Below are 17541 nucleotides of genomic sequence, written 5' to 3'. Positions count from 1 at the left end.
CTACATTTGAACATAAAATTAATTTTCACCAAAGAACATAAACTCCCCCTAACTAATAGCAATGAATGCAATAAAAAATTACTATTATAAGCATTTTTTATTTATTCTTAAAAGTGCTAAAATTATTTTAAACACTAAGTGAAGAAAGGTTAGTTAAACCTAATTATCTCCTAAGTGTCCAACATCTTTCCTTGTCTAAAGGTTTTGTAAAGATATCCGCTAATTGGTGCAAAGTATCAACAAATTCTAGAACTACATCTTCCTTGGCTACATGGTCTCTAATGAAGTGATGTCTTATTTCAATGTGCTTAGTTCTAGAGTGTTGGATATGATTTTTAGTGAGACAAATAGCACTAGTATTGTCACACTTGATAGGAATGGTACCTACTTCAATTCCATAATCAAAAAGTTGTTGTTTCATCCATAAAACTTGTGCACAACAACTACCAGCTGAAATGTATTATGCTTCAATGGTAGATAATGCAACACAATTTTTTTTCTTTGAAAACCAAGAAATCAACATATTTCCAAGGAATTGGCAAGTACCGGAGGTGCTTTTCCTATCTAATTTACATCCTCCATAATCCGCATCAGAGAAGACATGCAAGCTAAAGTTAGAGTCTCTAGGATACCAAAGTCCTAAACTATGAGTGTCTTTAAGGTATCTAAAGATTCTCTTAACAGCTAGTAAATGTGATTTCTTAGGGCATAATTGAAATCTAGCACAGAAGCAAACACTAAACATAATGTTCGGTCTACTTGCAGTTAGATAGAGCAAAGAGCCAATCATTGACCTATATAATTTAATATCCACACATTTACCTCCTTCATCTATGTCAAGCTTTGTTGATGAACTCATTGGAGTGTCATGAGGTTTCCCATTTTCCAGTCCAAATTTCTTGAGCATATCTTTGACATACTTAGCTTGATTGATGAAGATGCCATCTTTTCTTTGCTTGATTTGGAGTCCCAAGAAAAATGAGAGCTCCCCCATCATGCTCATCTCGAATTCACTTTGCATTAGCTTAGAAAATTCTTGGCAAAGAACATCATTAGTAGAACCAAATATTATATCATCAACATAAATTTAAACTACTAATAAATCTTTACCTTTATGCTTTAAAAACAATATAGTGTCAACCTTCCCTTTGGAAAAACATTTTTCAATTAAAAAGTTTGACAATCTTTCATAGCAAGCTCTAGGAGCTTGTTTTAAACCATAAAGCGCTTTTGTCAAATTAAGAACATGATTTGGAAATTTTAAATTTTCAAAACCAGGAGGTTGTTCCACATATACTTCTTCCTTTATAAAACCATTTAAAAATGCACTTTTAACATCCATTTGATATAATTTAAATTCATGAAACATGTAAATGCTAATAACATTCTAATTGCTTCCATCCTAGCTACGGAAGCGTATGTTTCATCATAGTCTATGCCCTCTTCTTGAGTATACCCTTGAGCAACAAGTCTAGCCTTGTTTCTCACTATATTAACACTCTCATCAAGCTTATTCCTAAATACCCATCTAGTACCTACAGTAGATTTATTACTATGCCTTTCAACTAATGTACATATTTTATTTCTCTCAAATTGATTTAACTCTTCTTGTATAGCCATAATCCAATGTTCATCATTTAATGCTTCTTTAATATTCTTAGGCTCTATGCATGAGATAAATGCAACATAATTACAAATATTTCTAAGAGAAGATCGAGTTGTTACCCCTTTTGATGGATCACCTATAATTTCACCATCCTTGACATAGTTGTACTCTCTTGGATAAGATACTTCCCTTTCTTCAATGTTTGGATTCTCGAGATGATCATGAGTTTCCTTGTAATATCCTCCATACCGGGTAAGTGATTAAATTGTGAGATTTAAAAATTTAGTAACCTAATTGGATAAATTGAAAAGTTCAAAGAATTTATTGAAATGTTTTGAGTAGGATCAATTAACAAAGAAGGAGGAACTAAAGGGGTAAATGAGTCTTTTAATAAGGGAAATAATTAAATATTAGTTGAGGATATTTTATACCCACGTGGAAGGCAATTGAGGGATAACTAAAGTTCCAGACTTTTCTTATTCTTCATTCTTCTTCTCCATCGTGAAGCCAAGCTAAAGGTGAGTTTTCTTGTTAATCAAATTCTTGATGAATTTAAGGTTGCTTATTGATCATTAGATGATAACTAAGCTTAAGGAAAGCTTAGGTTATCTTAAAATCAAAAGATAATGGAGTTAGGAATGATTAAAGAAAGGAAGTAGAAAAGTGAAATCTTATAGTAGAGTTCATAATAAGAATTATAAGTGGGATTTGACTTGTCATCAAGCTAATTAAGAAATAGGAAGTGTTAGAATTAAAATTAGAACATGTTGGAATTTGAGTGAGATTCTTAAATTCCATATGGAGAATTGGATTTCTAAGTTTTAAAAGTATTGAATGGATAATAATTAGTTTAAGTAAGTGTATGCAAGTTAGGGATATAAAAGGAGGTGAATTATGAAAGTTTGAGAGGATTATAAAGAGATTTTCGTGCTCAAAATAACATTTTTGGGCTATGTGCATCGATGCATCAAGGATAAATCCCAGAAATTGTTCAAGGTGTATCGATGCACATGAAGTGCATCGATGCACTAATTAAAAATAAAAACATCGAATGCCATCAGTGTATCGATGCACAAGTAGTGCATCGATGCACCCCCTTAAATACAAACATCGAATATGATTTTTGTATCGATACATAGATAGTGCATCGATGCACCCGTCAAGGGATGCATCGCTACATGGTGTAGTGCATCGATGCATACATTCATTAAAAGATGAAAATGGCTTTTCGTTTAGCCCAAGAAATGATAGTTTAGAATATATTAATTAGTATACTGATAAGTGTCAATGAATTATTGTGTAGATACATAGCCTAAACAAGTTCCAGAACAATTACCTAGTAAGATCGATCGAGGAAAATGCAAGGAAATATAGGTGAGTGCATATGCATAGCATGAATATAGTGGTATATTCAGTTCTAGACTTGTGATAAGTCTAGATTCAATACATTGATGCATGATTCATTTCATATTGTGAAGCATGATATGAATTCATATTATGTGCCTTGTGTAATATGTTTTAAATGAATATGTATGCAAAGTTACATGAGTCATGTGATGAAGGTAAGGAAATGATATGTCTATGTGATATACTATGTAATTTAAGAAAAGCCCATGTTATGTAGATGAGAACTATAGATATAGTTGGCATGCCAAGAGTAGAGGGTCTACGCGGTCCTTCGGGACATATATGTATTCTTTGGAACATGTGTGAGGTCTTTTGAGACACATACTTGATCCTTAGCATATGTATATGATTCTTAAGGAATTATCTGCGTGGTCCTTAGGGATAATCTTATATGGCACTACGGTACAATTCTACATGGCACTTCGGTGCAATTTTACGTGGCACTTCGGTGCATTTATATGAGCTGTGGTGACAGCATAGTGCACAAGCTCACAGTACTCACATACCTTAGGTTCTCAGTATGGTATCATGGGCCAATAATCTTATTAATAAAAATTCATGAATGTTAATATAATATGCTTACAGGTAAGGAACATGGTGATATAAACTGCATGGTTAAGTATTTGATTTCATCTCATTCCATTTTATTATGGTTTTTCCATTACATTTCTTTGTTGCCATTATTATTATATTGCCTCACTAAGTCGATGACTTAGTGTGTGAGTGTTTCACATGTATGATTCAAGAAAGTAAACGAGACAGATTAAGCAGCTGGACAACACTACTCCTGCAACTATCAGATTAGAGGCAACTTAATCAGTAGGTCCTTTTGTTATGTAAATGAATGTTGGCATGTAATCAAAGGGTCAAGTTGTGTATGCTCTGAGTATTTTGATAAACTTGTATTAGCATATGTATATTATTGTATTTTAATAATATAAGTTCAAATGTTTTATCATTTTTTTAAAGAATATTATTTTGTTTAGTCAATGTGAAATCCTGGACTCGTATCCGGGTCAGGTATGGGTTGAGGGTGTTACATTCCTTATCTTCCGTTTCTTCCTTTGATGATGGTTCTCCAACGTCATGTCTAATGTCATTTGTATTTATAATACATACATCATCATTCAAACAATAATCCTTCCTCGGAAGGAGATTATCATCGAAAACAACATGTATAGAATCTTCTACAACTAAAGTTCTTTTATTAAATACTCGATAAGCTTTAGAATTTAAGGAATAACCCAGAAAAATTCCTTCATCACTTTTAACATCAAATTTGCCAAGATTGTATTTACTGTTGTTTAAAATAAAACATTTACATCCAAAAGGATGAAAATAGCTAATGTTAGGCTTTTTATTTTTAAAAAGTTCATATGGAGTTTTCTTCAAAATAGGCCTAATCATTACTCGATTAATAACATAACAAGCGGTATTTGTGGCTTCTGCCCAAAAATATTTTGGCAAATTGTTTTCACAAAGCATGGTTCTAGCCATTTCTTCTAAAGTTCGATTTTTCCTCTCAACGACTCCATTTTGTTGAGGGATTCTAGGTGCTGAAAAATTATGGCTAATACCATTAGAATTATAAAATTCAGTAAATCCAAGATTTTCAAATTCAGTTCCATGATCACTTCTAACACTAGTTATAGAGTAACCTTTTTTGTTTTGGATTACTTTTGAAAACGTGATGAATTTTTCTAATGCTTCATCTTTAGTACTTAAGAATAGAACCCAAGTATACCTAGAATAGTCATCTACCAAAACAAATGCATATTGTTTTCCACCCAAGCTAGTAGTTCTAGATGGCCCAAAAAGATCTAAATGGATCAATTATAATACTCTACTAGTGGATATGTCATTAATGGATTTAAAAGAAATTCGCTTTTGTTTTCCTTTAGCACAAACATCACAGATTTTATCATTATCAAATTTTAGTTTAGGCAACCCTCTTACTAAATCTCCTTGAATTAGCCGTTGCAAAACACTCATACTAGCATGTCCTAGTCTCCTATGCCATAACCAACTATCATTCTCATACTTAGCAACTAGGCATAAATTAGTCATATCTATGGAATCTAAATGCACCATGTAAATGTTTCTTATTCTATGACCAACAAGCATAATCTGATTAGATGCAATGTCAATAACTTTACAACCATTAGTTTCAAATATGACATTGAATCATTTATCACAAAATTGACTAATGCTCAAAAGATTATGCTTTAATCCATTCACATATAAAACATTCATAATTTGTATGGAAGATGTATTACCTATTGTACCTATACCTTCAATGTGACCTTTTGAATTATCACCAAAAGTCACTTCTCCTCCATTTTTGGCGTTAAGCTCTATGAACCGGCTTTTGTCTCCGGTCATGTATCTTGAGCGTCCACTATCAAGGTACCATAGTTTGAATTTGTTTCTCATGTCTTGTAGAAATACTCCTTTTCCTACAAACATATATTAATTTTTTATTTTTGGTACCCAAATTCTTTTGGGTCCATATTCATTAGTTTCCAAAATCCTAGTCCCCTTAGGTATCCATTTGTGTAGGATATCCTTATCTTTAATAGTAACGAGTCCTTTAGGAACCCATATACTTCTAACGATTTTTGCATTAGAGGTTCTTCGGGGACCTCTATGATTGTAGTTTTTAAAACTTTTTCTAACAAAGTTGGATTTTGAATTTTCTTCATTTTTAAAACGTTTCGTTCCAACTTTATCAAAAGAAGCTTTAAGATCATCAATTTTCTTTTAATGATCATCATTGACCTTTGAAAGTAAGTTTTGCAAATTCTAATTTTTCTTTTCAAACTCTTTTAGTTTGATTTGCAAATCTTTGATTTTACTTTCAAGATCGTTGTTGGTTTTGGATATGAGTTTATTTTCATTTTTCAATTTTGAAATATCATTTTTATATTTTAAAAACAACATCTCATAATCCGAAGCCAGCCCATTATATTCCTCTAATAACTCATCATAAGATAAATCATCTAAATCAAATGAGTTAGAGGTTACCTTAGAATCTTCCCCGAATGCCATCAAGCACAAGTTTACTACTTCTTGTTCCACTTCATCGGAACCTTCTTTATTGCTCCATATAGCCACATGAGCCTTGTGCTTATTCTTTGATTCACCTTTTCTCTTTAATTGTGGGCAATCATATTTGGCATGCCCCAGTTTTTTGCATTCATAGCAAATGATCAGGTCCTTCTCTTTTGTTTCATTTTTGAAGCCTTCATTTCGTTTGAATTTTCTTCCTCGGTTAGGCCTCATCATTTTTCTGAACCGTTTGGCAAACAATATCATTTCCTCGTCATCGTCATCTTCATCCGAATTACTCTCATCTTTTGTTGATTTTAGAGCAACTCTCATGTTCTTCTTTTTCTCCGTCTCCTTCTTTGGCTCGTCTCTTTTCTCAAGATCTTACTCTTCTTTAAGCATCATTTCATGTGTGAGAAGAGAGCCAATAAGTTCATCGAGGGTCAAAGATTTTAAGTTCTTAGCCTCGATGATCACCGTCTTCTTTGATTGCCAAGCTTTTGGAAGAGAGTAAACTAACTTCCTCACAAGCTTGTCATTTGGAATGATTTCTCCATATGATTTGAGACTATTGACAATTGTGGAGAATCTATCCGTCATAGCTTTGACATATTCATCCGGCTTCATCTTGAAATTTTCATAGCTATGTGTTAGAAGACTAATTTTAGATTCTTTTACCTTGTTTGTGCCTTCATGAGTGACTTGTAGTTTAGCCCATATCTCCTTGGCGGTTGTGCAAGATAAAACTCTCATATATTCATCCAGTCCAAGAGCACAAAAGATAATATGGATATCTTTGGAGTTGAGCTAGAACATTCTTGTCTCTCCTTCACTCCACAATCTCATGTGAGTGGAGGGTTTGATGTATCCATCTTCTATGATATTTCATGCTCCAATGTCACTTGCTTGAATGAAATACATCATTATATTATTCCAATAAGCATAATTAGCTCCATTAAATAAAGGAGGCTTGTTAACGAGCAATGAATCAAGACCGAAGTCGGAGTTTGAAGTAGAGGTCATTGATGACTTAATAATCGATGTAACTTTTCCCGAATCGACTCAAGAGGCGATTAAACCTTCAAATGAGTGAGGCTCTAATACCAATTGTTAAGTTAATCGATCGACTGAATCGGCCAAGAGGGGGTGAATTGGCAATTAAAAAGTTGGTAGAAGCTTTTGCAGAAAATTAAAAGAAGTTGCACAGCGATTTAGAGTGGTTCGACTTTCTCAACCAAAGTCTACGTCCACTACCTTAGCTATTCACACTAAGGATTTTCCAACAAATTCACTAATTTGCTCTTTCTTTTGAGGACAAAGAGTAACCTTACAACTCCCTCAAGAATTATACCCCAATTCTTGAGCACACTCTTTTTCAAAGAGAAATACACAAATTTGCAAACTTACAAGGAAAACCTCACAAGGCAATACGTTTGCACAATTCTAGAACACGATAAGAACACTCAAAGATAATTACAAATGAGCACAAATTGTTTTCTTGAAACCAAAATGAATATTGAAGGAAAATTGGCTTGATTTGCACAAACTTGATGTTTGATGCTTTCTCTCTTGTTTCTCAATAATTTCTTGTTGTTTCTTTGTTGATTAATGGCTTTAGAACTTGTTTAAATACTCCTTCAATTGATTATGAACGTTGGGGATACTTAGTGGAGTCAATAGAGACGTTTAAGTGTGAAAACAATTAATAAAATAGTTGGGAGCGTCAGTGCATCGATGCATTCACAATGTGCATCGGTACATCAAGTGCAAAATTCAAATATTTTGACTGTTGGACCCTTAGTGCATCGGTGCACTAAGAGTGCATCGATGCATGAAATGCATTCGATGTTTCAAAATAGCCTGAGTGCATCGATGCATGGCTTGTGCATCGATGCATCAAATGCATTGAGTGCATCGATGCATGGTATGTGCATCGATGCATGGTATGTGCATCGATGCATAAGATGCATTCGATGTTCAATTTATTCATTGGTGCATCGATGAATGGATTGGTGCATCGATGCATGGATTGGTGCATCGGTGCATCACTTTGAAAAATTTGATTTTAGGCTCTATTTTGGTTCAAAATTCTTTTTGAAAATTGTTTAAAAAATAGTTCAAGTATAAAACACAATTTTACACATTTAGTAAGGTTTGAAATTGATCTTGAAAGACTTGGAGTAATATTTTGATATTCGAGTAATTAAATCGAATATACTTAGAAAATCATTTGTAAAATCTTAAAATTCATTTATACTTAATTTGTTATATCGAAACATCAAAATGTTTTCAACACAGTTGGATTTGGAACTAGTTCAGATGGATGTAAAAATTGTATTTTTACATGGAGACTTGGATGAGTAAATCTACATGACTCAGCCAGATGGATTCAAAGTTGCTAAAAAAGAAAATATGGTGTGCAAATTAGAAAAATTGTTGTACGATTTGAAGCAATCTCCAAGGCAGTGGTACAAGCGATTTGACAAGTTTATGATAGGGCAGAAGTACATAAGAAGAAAATATGATCATTGTGTGTATTTACGCAAGCTACAAGACGGGTCCTATATTTATCTTATTCTTTATGTTGATGATATGATGATAGCTTCCAGGAGTCAGACAGAAATTGCGAAACTAAAGACTCAATTGAACATGGAGTTTGAGATGAAGGATCTTGGTGAAGCGAAGAAGATTCTAGGCATGGAGATATCAAGGGATAAGAAATTGGGGAGGCTTTGTTTGTCTCAGAAAGAATATCTGAGTAAGGTACTAAAACGTTTTGGCATGAATGAGAATTCAAAACCAGTTAGTACACTTCTTGCTCTTATTTCAAGTTTGATGCATCCATGTCACCTAAGTATGATGTAGAATGGGAATACATGTCAAAGGTTCTGTATGCAAGTGTTGTTGGTAGCTTGATGTATGCAATGGTATGAACGAGACTTGATATTTCACAGGCAGTTGGGGTTATGAGAAGGTATATGCATGATCCTGGAAATGAGCATTGACAAGCTGTAAAATAGATTCTGCGATATATTATGAACACCGTAGATGTTGGTTTGGTCTTTCAGCAGGACAAACAAGATGGTCAGTGTGTAGTTGGGTATTGAGATTCAGACTATGCAGGTGATTTGGACAAGCATCGATCAACTACTGGTTATGTGTTTACATTTGCAAAGGCACCAGTCAGTTGGAAGTCCACATTACAATCAACAGTAGCTTTGTCTACTACAGAGGCAGAGTATATGGTAGTTACAGAGGCTATGAAGGAGGCAATTTGGCTTCAAGGGTTGCTTGGTGAATTGGGAATGGAACAGAAGCACATCAAAGTGCATTATGACAGTCAGAGTGTTATTCATTTAGCAAAGAACCAGGTTTACCATGCAAGGACGAAGCACATCGATGTTCGATATCACTTTGTACGAGAGATTCTAGAAGAAGGTGGAGTCATAATCCAGAAGATTCGAACCATTGAGAATTCTGCTGATATGTTGACAAAAGTGGTAATTGCGGCCAAGTTTAAACATTGTTTAGACTTTGTCAATATTGTTACAAATTGAAAGATGAATTTGCAGACACTACTGAAGATTGGATTTTTTAGAGATGTGTGTGGAATTTGCCAAGGTGAAGATTTGTTGGTTTTTTGGCAAAATCTCACATTGGTTGTGTATAAGGAGGAGGGGAAATTCTTTTGTTATAAATAGAGCCCTCCTCCTCCTTAGTTTAGCATCCCACAAATATAAGCCTTCTTCACTATTAAAGGCTATTTGTACTCTTTCTCTCTTTGTAATATTTCCTCTATTAGTGAAATATTATTTTAGTAGTGTTCGAGGACATAGGCATAATTTTGGCCGAACCTTGTTAAATTTGGTGTTCTCTTTTATGTCTATTTAATAGCTATTGTCGAGTATAGTTGTTGTTAATTATTGTCCTATTAAAATTACTTGTCTTGGTAGTTCTGACTAAGGAAAGTGGGTTTTAAGAGGGATCATTGTGACCCCTCCTCTTTCCTGGGAATATACTTTGGGGTGATTTTTAGTACAATCGTTTTTACACTAGTCACCTAGATAATAGTTTTCAAGGTGAATTTGTTATTATTGGTAGAAATTAACCCGAATTCCACAACATTTTATACCCTCAAACTTTATAAAAAAATATTTTAGTTATTATTATTTTTATCTCTTACGGTCTTTAATTAGTTTCTAAATCGAACCAATTGATTAAGAAAACGTAATTAAATTGTTAAATTGGGGTCAGATAATTTATGTTTGCACTTATTTTTGACATTAAGCCTTTTTATTTAGGTTTGAAATGGGATTTGGATGAAATTAGGTCATTACAGTACGTTATAGGTCTGGTGGGTAACTTGTTAAAAGATGTGAGTTGAGTACATTGTTAGCACAGCGGCATAAGAAGAGTCCATGTCATCACGTCGTTATCAAATCAACGATCGAATAACATAATTGAAATTAAAGTTCAAATGTTTAATATTAGAATTGAAGTAAATGAAAATTTAATAATATGATCGATACGAACCCTAACATTTAATAATATACGATAGAATTTACCTTTTACATTTTGAGCCGAATAAAAAAAAAGAAACAATTGAATATTTTCAATGTGTCCATACTCATAGAATAACATTTGCTTCCACAACTCTTACAATTTTAAGATGACCTTGTAATAAAAGTTGATAGTTTTCTTCTCTTAAGATAATGATATTTATAAAAAGGATCGTAGATCTGGAAATAAATAATTAAAATATTGAGATTGAATAGTCAATTTTTTAATATAAAAAAAATCATCACATAAAATATCCAAATGCATTCTCCCATGTTGACCTTTTCGCTAACGACCGTAAAAATTATTATCCACGAGAAAAACGTGGAAATTTTTCATAGAACATGACTCAACCATTATTATCTGAAAACAACACTCATCGACTTAACCAATTTAAATATGTTTTATTTATTCTACTCGACTTTATCAAATACTTGTGGTTATGTTTACCTTATAGGATTGACATAGTGTGAGTAATATGTACTTTTAAATTATTCGAATCTATAAATTTATTTAAAATTTGAATCCATTTTTATTTGTAAATTATCCAGCTATTACTCTCTGAAACCAAATTTGAATCAAATATTATTATTCATCGATATCCAAATATGTAGAAATCTAGATCCACTATAATTCAAGATGATCGAGTTTCAAATTCCCCCAGAAATAAACATATTCTTTGTTTTATAATCTAAAATAAAATTTGAATATCTGAATTCACATCAGCTTTAAAAAAATAATGTAAATGTATATCTACTTTTACTATAAATCCATAATAAATAATTATTTACTATTTATAATCCAATTTAAATATTATATGAATCCATAAAAAATAAATTAGACAAATCCGTAATATGAATTATGATCCTTAATATTATGGGTGAGTATTCGATCGAGTCGTGTCGAGTCAACAAATTTCGAGTTGATGAGTTGTATTTTATCATTCAAACTTAATATGAAATTTATCGAGTCAAATCGATTTTATAAAATTTGAGTCGTGTTTTTATAGAAATTTAATTATAATTATTTATAGTATATGATACAGGTTGATTCCAATTTCTCGACCTTCTCTAACCATATAAGATATATATCACTTTATATATTCTTTTCACATTATAGTGTTATTTAATATATCAAATACAATCTAATATTATGAAATATATTTATAATATTATATTTCAAAGAATGTATTTTGAAGGTAAAATATTGATGGGAGTATAAAGGAGTCAATGAATTGACTAGAGAAAGAATTTGCAAATAATTATAGTCAAAAGACCAAATTGAGTAACGTACAAAGTTAAAGAACTAAATTAAAAAAAAAGAGTATATCTTTAGTAAAAAAAATATTAATTAAAGTTACATAGTTATTCTATAGTGGTATGAGAGCGGTTCAAATTTTGTCAAAACGGACTTAAAATGAAGAATGAATTAAAATATGGAAATCATGTAAAATTGAGGGTTTAAATTGAAAAATAGAAAAATTGTTATAAAAAAATAGAAATTAAAAGTGCATAGGCATTCTACAATAGTTTAGGAATATGTGGTTCATATTTGATAAAAATGAAATTGAAGGAATAAGGAAATAATGGGCTAAATCGTAAAACTATCAAAATATTCAGCCACATTTTTTGTTTTCCAGGCGAATCGAAATTTTTAAATTTGAACTCGACTCGAACTTAAAAATTGACTCAAATAACTTGAATAGCTCAACTTGAACAACTCAAAATAAAAAAATATTTTTTCAATCGAGTTGAGTTTTGCTCACTTCTACCTAACATCTACGTACTTGAAAATATAATATAGGCAAATAAATATAGGGTTTGTTTGTTTTAATGAAAATATTTTATAGAAAATATTTTTTTGAAAAATGGATTATACTTTTTATAAAATAATTAATATTTTTATTAAAATGATACTAATATATATATATATATATATATATATATATATATATATTAACATTAAATACATAAAATAATATTATTTTAAGTAATTATACTTTAAAATAAAAAGTTCAAAAATGAATTACAAAAAACAGGTTGTAAGTCATTTTTTAGAAAATACAAAGAAAATTATGTTGATCAAGAAAATGAATTACATTAATAAATTTATTTTATGCCAACTAAACATTGAAAAATGAAGAAAACGTTTTTCAAAATATGTTTTTCATGAAATAAATATACTAATATATTACTATTAAGTTTTAATTTTAAACATACTATGATAATACGAACATAATTGTTTTCTTTATTAATTTGGGGTAAATACGATGTAATATATGTTCGAAGATAACTCTCAACCATTTGATATTGAACGCTCATACCTCTACCATTTATGGTGCTCGAACCCGAGACCTCAAGGAATAACATCAATTCATTTACCAACATAATTTAAATAAACAAATACGTTATAAATTACTTTTATATTTAATGATTATTTTTACTATTTTAAAGAACATTATTAATTATATATTTCATTTATTAATAATATTTTATATTACTATTATGAGATAAAAAATAAATTTATTAGAATCTAACGTTACTAAAATTTAAATAAGACAAAGTATATGGTAGTTAGCATTTATAATATTGAGTTAATAGATAGATTTAAAAATTAGTAAATGTAAAAATAATTCAATCCTAACAACCTTACTAAATTAAAATAAAATTTTATCACGTTGGAAAGAATTCAATCCTAACAACCTTTCGTTACAACCATAACCACATATTTATATGGTATCATAGAACATAAAACACAAGCCAAAAACAAAGCGTTTACACTCTGTTTTCGTTCGTTTCATCATTAATTCTTAGTTAGATTCCCAGTACGTAAAGTAACCATCTTTGAGGTTGATTTGGCCTCCAGCATCGAGGGGAGAAACATTTGGTTAAGGCAGGTACGTTGCCGTTTCTCTCCGACATTAACAACAGTAACTGTAGTTTTTCTTTTTTGGGTAGTAAAGATGGGATCTTTTGTTTTTTTCTTTTTCTTTTTTTCTTTTGGTTGTTTACAGAAGAATCTGAAACACATTTGATCATGGCGGTCGTTGAGAATTCGGGGTCATTGGGTCGAAATGTGGAGAATGCTAAGAAAGGCAATCTCGAAGAAGAAAAACCGGCAGCAGCTGTTAACAGAGATGGCAATGGCGATAACAACACTGACCTGCAGAATGGTGAAATTTTGAAGAACGGAACGAGTGATTTGGCTGAGATTTTGTCTAAGCTTAATCCAATGGCTAAGGAGTTCATACCACCTTCCCTTGCTAATCGATCTTCTGAAAATAGAAAGGTATATTTCATTTCCCTTTGGCAAATTCCTTTTAATTCTATCAGAAAATGATTTCAATTTGGTTGCTTTTGTTGATCTTCTCTTGTTCTTTTCCACTCAGGGGAGGAACAAAAAGTATAGTCAAGCGAAGAGAAAGTTGAATAAGAAAACAGGCATTGCTCAGAGTGATGATGTTATTAGGAACACCATTTATGTTACGTATATTGATCAAAAGGTGAATCCATCTTTTCTTGCTCTTCGTCACCGGTATAGTTAGTTTATGTTGCTCTGACTCTTCATTTTTATCGAATTACTCGTGTTCAACCTATATTTGGATATGAATTTCGACTTTCGAGATATGATCTTCGAAGGAACCTTCATATGCATGAAAATATTGATTGCTAATGGTTGTTATATATAGGTTACTGAGGAGGTTCTTGCAGGTCTCTTTCTGAGTTGTGGACCGGTATCTGTTTTTCCTCCGATATAATGCGAAAATTATCAGTTTATCTAACTTAATAGTGTTGGATTGTTCCCCTAAGGTTTAACTTTACTCTGGTTTTGATCTGTAGATTGTTGACTGTCGCATGTGTAGGGATCCTACATCAGCTCTCCGCTTTGCCTTCATCGAGTTTCATAACGAAGGTATTACGGAAGTCTTATGAATTTGGCAAGCATTGATATCTGCCCTCATTTTACGACATCGATGTCTCGATGTTTTCGCAGAGGCTGCAAAGGCTGCTTTGAACTTGTCCGGAACCATTCTCGGGTTTTACCCTTTGAAAGTGGTGCCTTCCAAGACTGCAATTGCACCTGTTAACCCCACACTTTTACCCAAGGTACAGCATGAATATGATGAACGAACTTCATTCTTAGTTCTAGGTTAAATATGCACCATAGTTTGTTACTTCTCTTCGATTGTTTTATGCTCTTCAGTCCGATGGCGAACGTGAGATGTGCTCAAGGACCATTTACTGTGCAAACATACACAAGAAGGTAGTTTCTAATGTCCTGTTTTTTTCTCGAATGCAAGTGTGATTGACGACCGGAGCAATGATTCCTGGTTTGTTTGTTCAACTGATACAGGTTACTCAAGCTGGCGTCAAGCTCTTCTTCGAATCATCTTGTGGAGAGGTTTGTTGTTCCCTTGTGACCTTTATCCAGGATTGGAACTGGCAGTAAAAGCCCTGGTGGACATATTTCTCGCCTTGTATGACTTCTTACTGAACGTTTGCTCTTTATGTTAGATTCGACGATTGAGGTTATTGAAAGACTCTCAGCATCCAACTCAGAGTGCTTTTGTTGAGTTCACAATGGTATTTTCCCATTTGCTAACTTTATTTACCGAAATGGTTGCGATATCAGGTTTTCGGTGTCGATTAGATTATCAGTTTACCGAAACTGCTGCAACTTGCTTGCCAGAGTTTCTCATACTTCTAGCTCAATTCGTAAGACCGGAATATCTGTCGATGCTGTTTGTAAGGGTGATGTTTATGTTCTATAATCACTATTTGCAGGCTGAGAGTGCTACTGCAGCTCTCAACTTCAGTGGTGCAGTTCTGGGATCACTGCCGATTAGGTTGGTCCTTGAGGCTCCAAAATTTTCAAGGTCGTAAAATCTGAATTCTTGCGTAATCTTATGCGATTATTTGCCTGTTACGTATGCAGGGTAGCCCCGTCAAAGACGCCTGTTCGCCGTCGTGCTCCTCGTCCTGCAAAGCACTGAGTCATCCTTGCTTGCAAACGACCAATATATATATATATATATATATGCACATACATTATGTGATACGAAAATCAAAAGTACTTTCAGAGTTGATGTTATCATCTTGTTCCTGTGTCCTAGGTCGGTACATTTGTTACTTGCAGTGGTTTAACTGTGTTTTTGTTTTATTTCAACTCGTAGAGTTGTATGGGAATTTAAAGACATGAATGTACTAATTTCTGTTACATATTATACTGCATTTTCAGAGACTATATGTTGCAAATTAATGGTGAAATAATGGTTTCAAATGACATCATTATCGTTATATAGCAACCGTTGTTTCAATAGCGGATCATTATTTAAATTTCTAGTTCAGCCTACTAGGAATGGTTTGTACTCAACCCAGACACGAGAAATCCGAGTTTGAGCAGCCATATACTGGTAAATTGGAGTATATTCTTAACTATTTTATTTTGTTTTTGTTTTATAATATTTTAAAATTCTAGACCACGTGTTGAGTCAAACGTTGACTTAAATCCAACTATATGTAATTTTTTTAAATAAATTTTCTGTTAGTTACATGTGAAAACTAATCCCATTAATAAAATACAAGGGGACTATAACAAATCCGGGTATTTAAAGTTTCGAAGGTGTGACCGGAGCACATATTGTATTTTCTGGCTTGTGCTTCTTGGCAGCTATCTTAGGCGTATATTGGGATCTAAAAACTTTATTTTTTTATATATTACTTTAAAATTTTATAACTAAAACAATCAATAAACTATATGATTTCTAAAAAGCATATAAATATTAAAAAAATATATAACGCTCGTCGAGCATAGATGAGCATATTTAACGACGAGCATTATTAAATTAATTTATAAAATGTTAAATTATAAAGTACTAAATATATAATTGTAAATTAGCTAAAAATCTAAATGTAATTTAATTAAAATATAATATTTATAAAACATTAGTTTTTATGGTAAACTATATCATTGACCACCTAACCATTTACCCATTTTACTTTAACCACCAATTTTTTAATTTTGTTAATCGGGTCACCTAACTATTTAAATCTTGTCAATCAAGTCACCTACCGTTAAATATTAATAGAGGAGTAATAACGTGGCAGTTAATAAAATCTGTATAATTATACATTTAGTCCTTATTACTTACATATTCTATTAATTTGGTCCTAACTTTTAATTAATTCAATAAATTTAATCCTCAATCAGATGGTGACATGTGTCACTGTGTGATTGAATATTTTTTTCTTAATATTTTTATTTAATTTAATAAAATTTTCATCCAATCAAATGGTGCCACATGTCACCAATTGAATGAATATAAAAATAAATTGAATCAATAATTGTTGTTGGTGGGGTTTGAACCCAAGACGTGAGGAGAGGTACCAAATGCCCTAATCATTGGGCTGCACCATTTAAATGATAAATTTATCACGACATAATATATATAATTAATGGCAATAAAATAAGGGAAAATTACCTAATAAGAACTCCAACATGGAATAATTGAATAATGTGATAATATGATATATATATATATATATATATATATATATAAATATTATGATTGATTAATATTTGAATGTATTTTATTTATATTTTAAATCATTTTAATGAAAAAATAAAAATAATTTTAATATATTATAATTGAAATATAACGAAGAGCTTTGTTGACTTTGAATTTTCCTGATAGTTGAGGCTTATCGTAGTAAGCATTTTAACTTATGTATTGACTTGTTTATATCCCGGTTAGAGTAAGAATTATATATTTTATTTTTTATTCATTATATATTTGAAGAAAATTTTAAGAGAAACATGATTTTATTGAATTAGTCTATTTTAATATAGAGTTGTTAAATAAGATTAGAATTCGATTGATGTTATAATATTTCAAAATATATGATACATTTTAGTTCAATAAA

At 31.7% G+C, this 17541-nt stretch overlaps 1 protein-coding gene across 1 annotated transcript; it reads left to right on the top strand.

Moving 5' to 3' along the window:
* The first annotated feature begins 13390 nt into the window (after nucleotides 1-13390).
* On the top strand, nucleotides 13391-15862 carry LOC120191701 (polyadenylate-binding protein-interacting protein 11-like). The gene is made up of 11 exons (XM_039194615.1): nucleotides 13391-13514; nucleotides 13632-13906; nucleotides 14007-14120; nucleotides 14307-14351; nucleotides 14458-14530; nucleotides 14612-14724; nucleotides 14822-14881; nucleotides 14972-15019; nucleotides 15133-15201; nucleotides 15403-15464; nucleotides 15554-15862. The coding sequence occupies exons 2-11, from the start codon at nucleotides 13655-13657 to the stop codon at nucleotides 15609-15611; spliced, it is 894 nt and encodes a 297-aa protein (XP_039050546.1). The 5' UTR covers nucleotides 13391-13514; nucleotides 13632-13654; the 3' UTR covers nucleotides 15612-15862.
* The last annotated feature ends 1679 nt before the right edge of the window (nucleotides 15863-17541 follow it).

Source organism: Hibiscus syriacus, unplaced genomic scaffold (assembly GCF_006381635.1).
Source record: "Hibiscus syriacus cultivar Baekdansim isolate YM2019G1 unplaced genomic scaffold, ASM638163v2 tig00116971_pilon, whole genome shotgun sequence".
In the NCBI taxonomy this organism is placed as follows: Eukaryota; Viridiplantae; Streptophyta; class Magnoliopsida; order Malvales; family Malvaceae; genus Hibiscus; species Hibiscus syriacus.
Note: the sequence above shows the minus strand (reverse complement) of the source record. Positions and strands in the feature narration are given on the sequence as shown.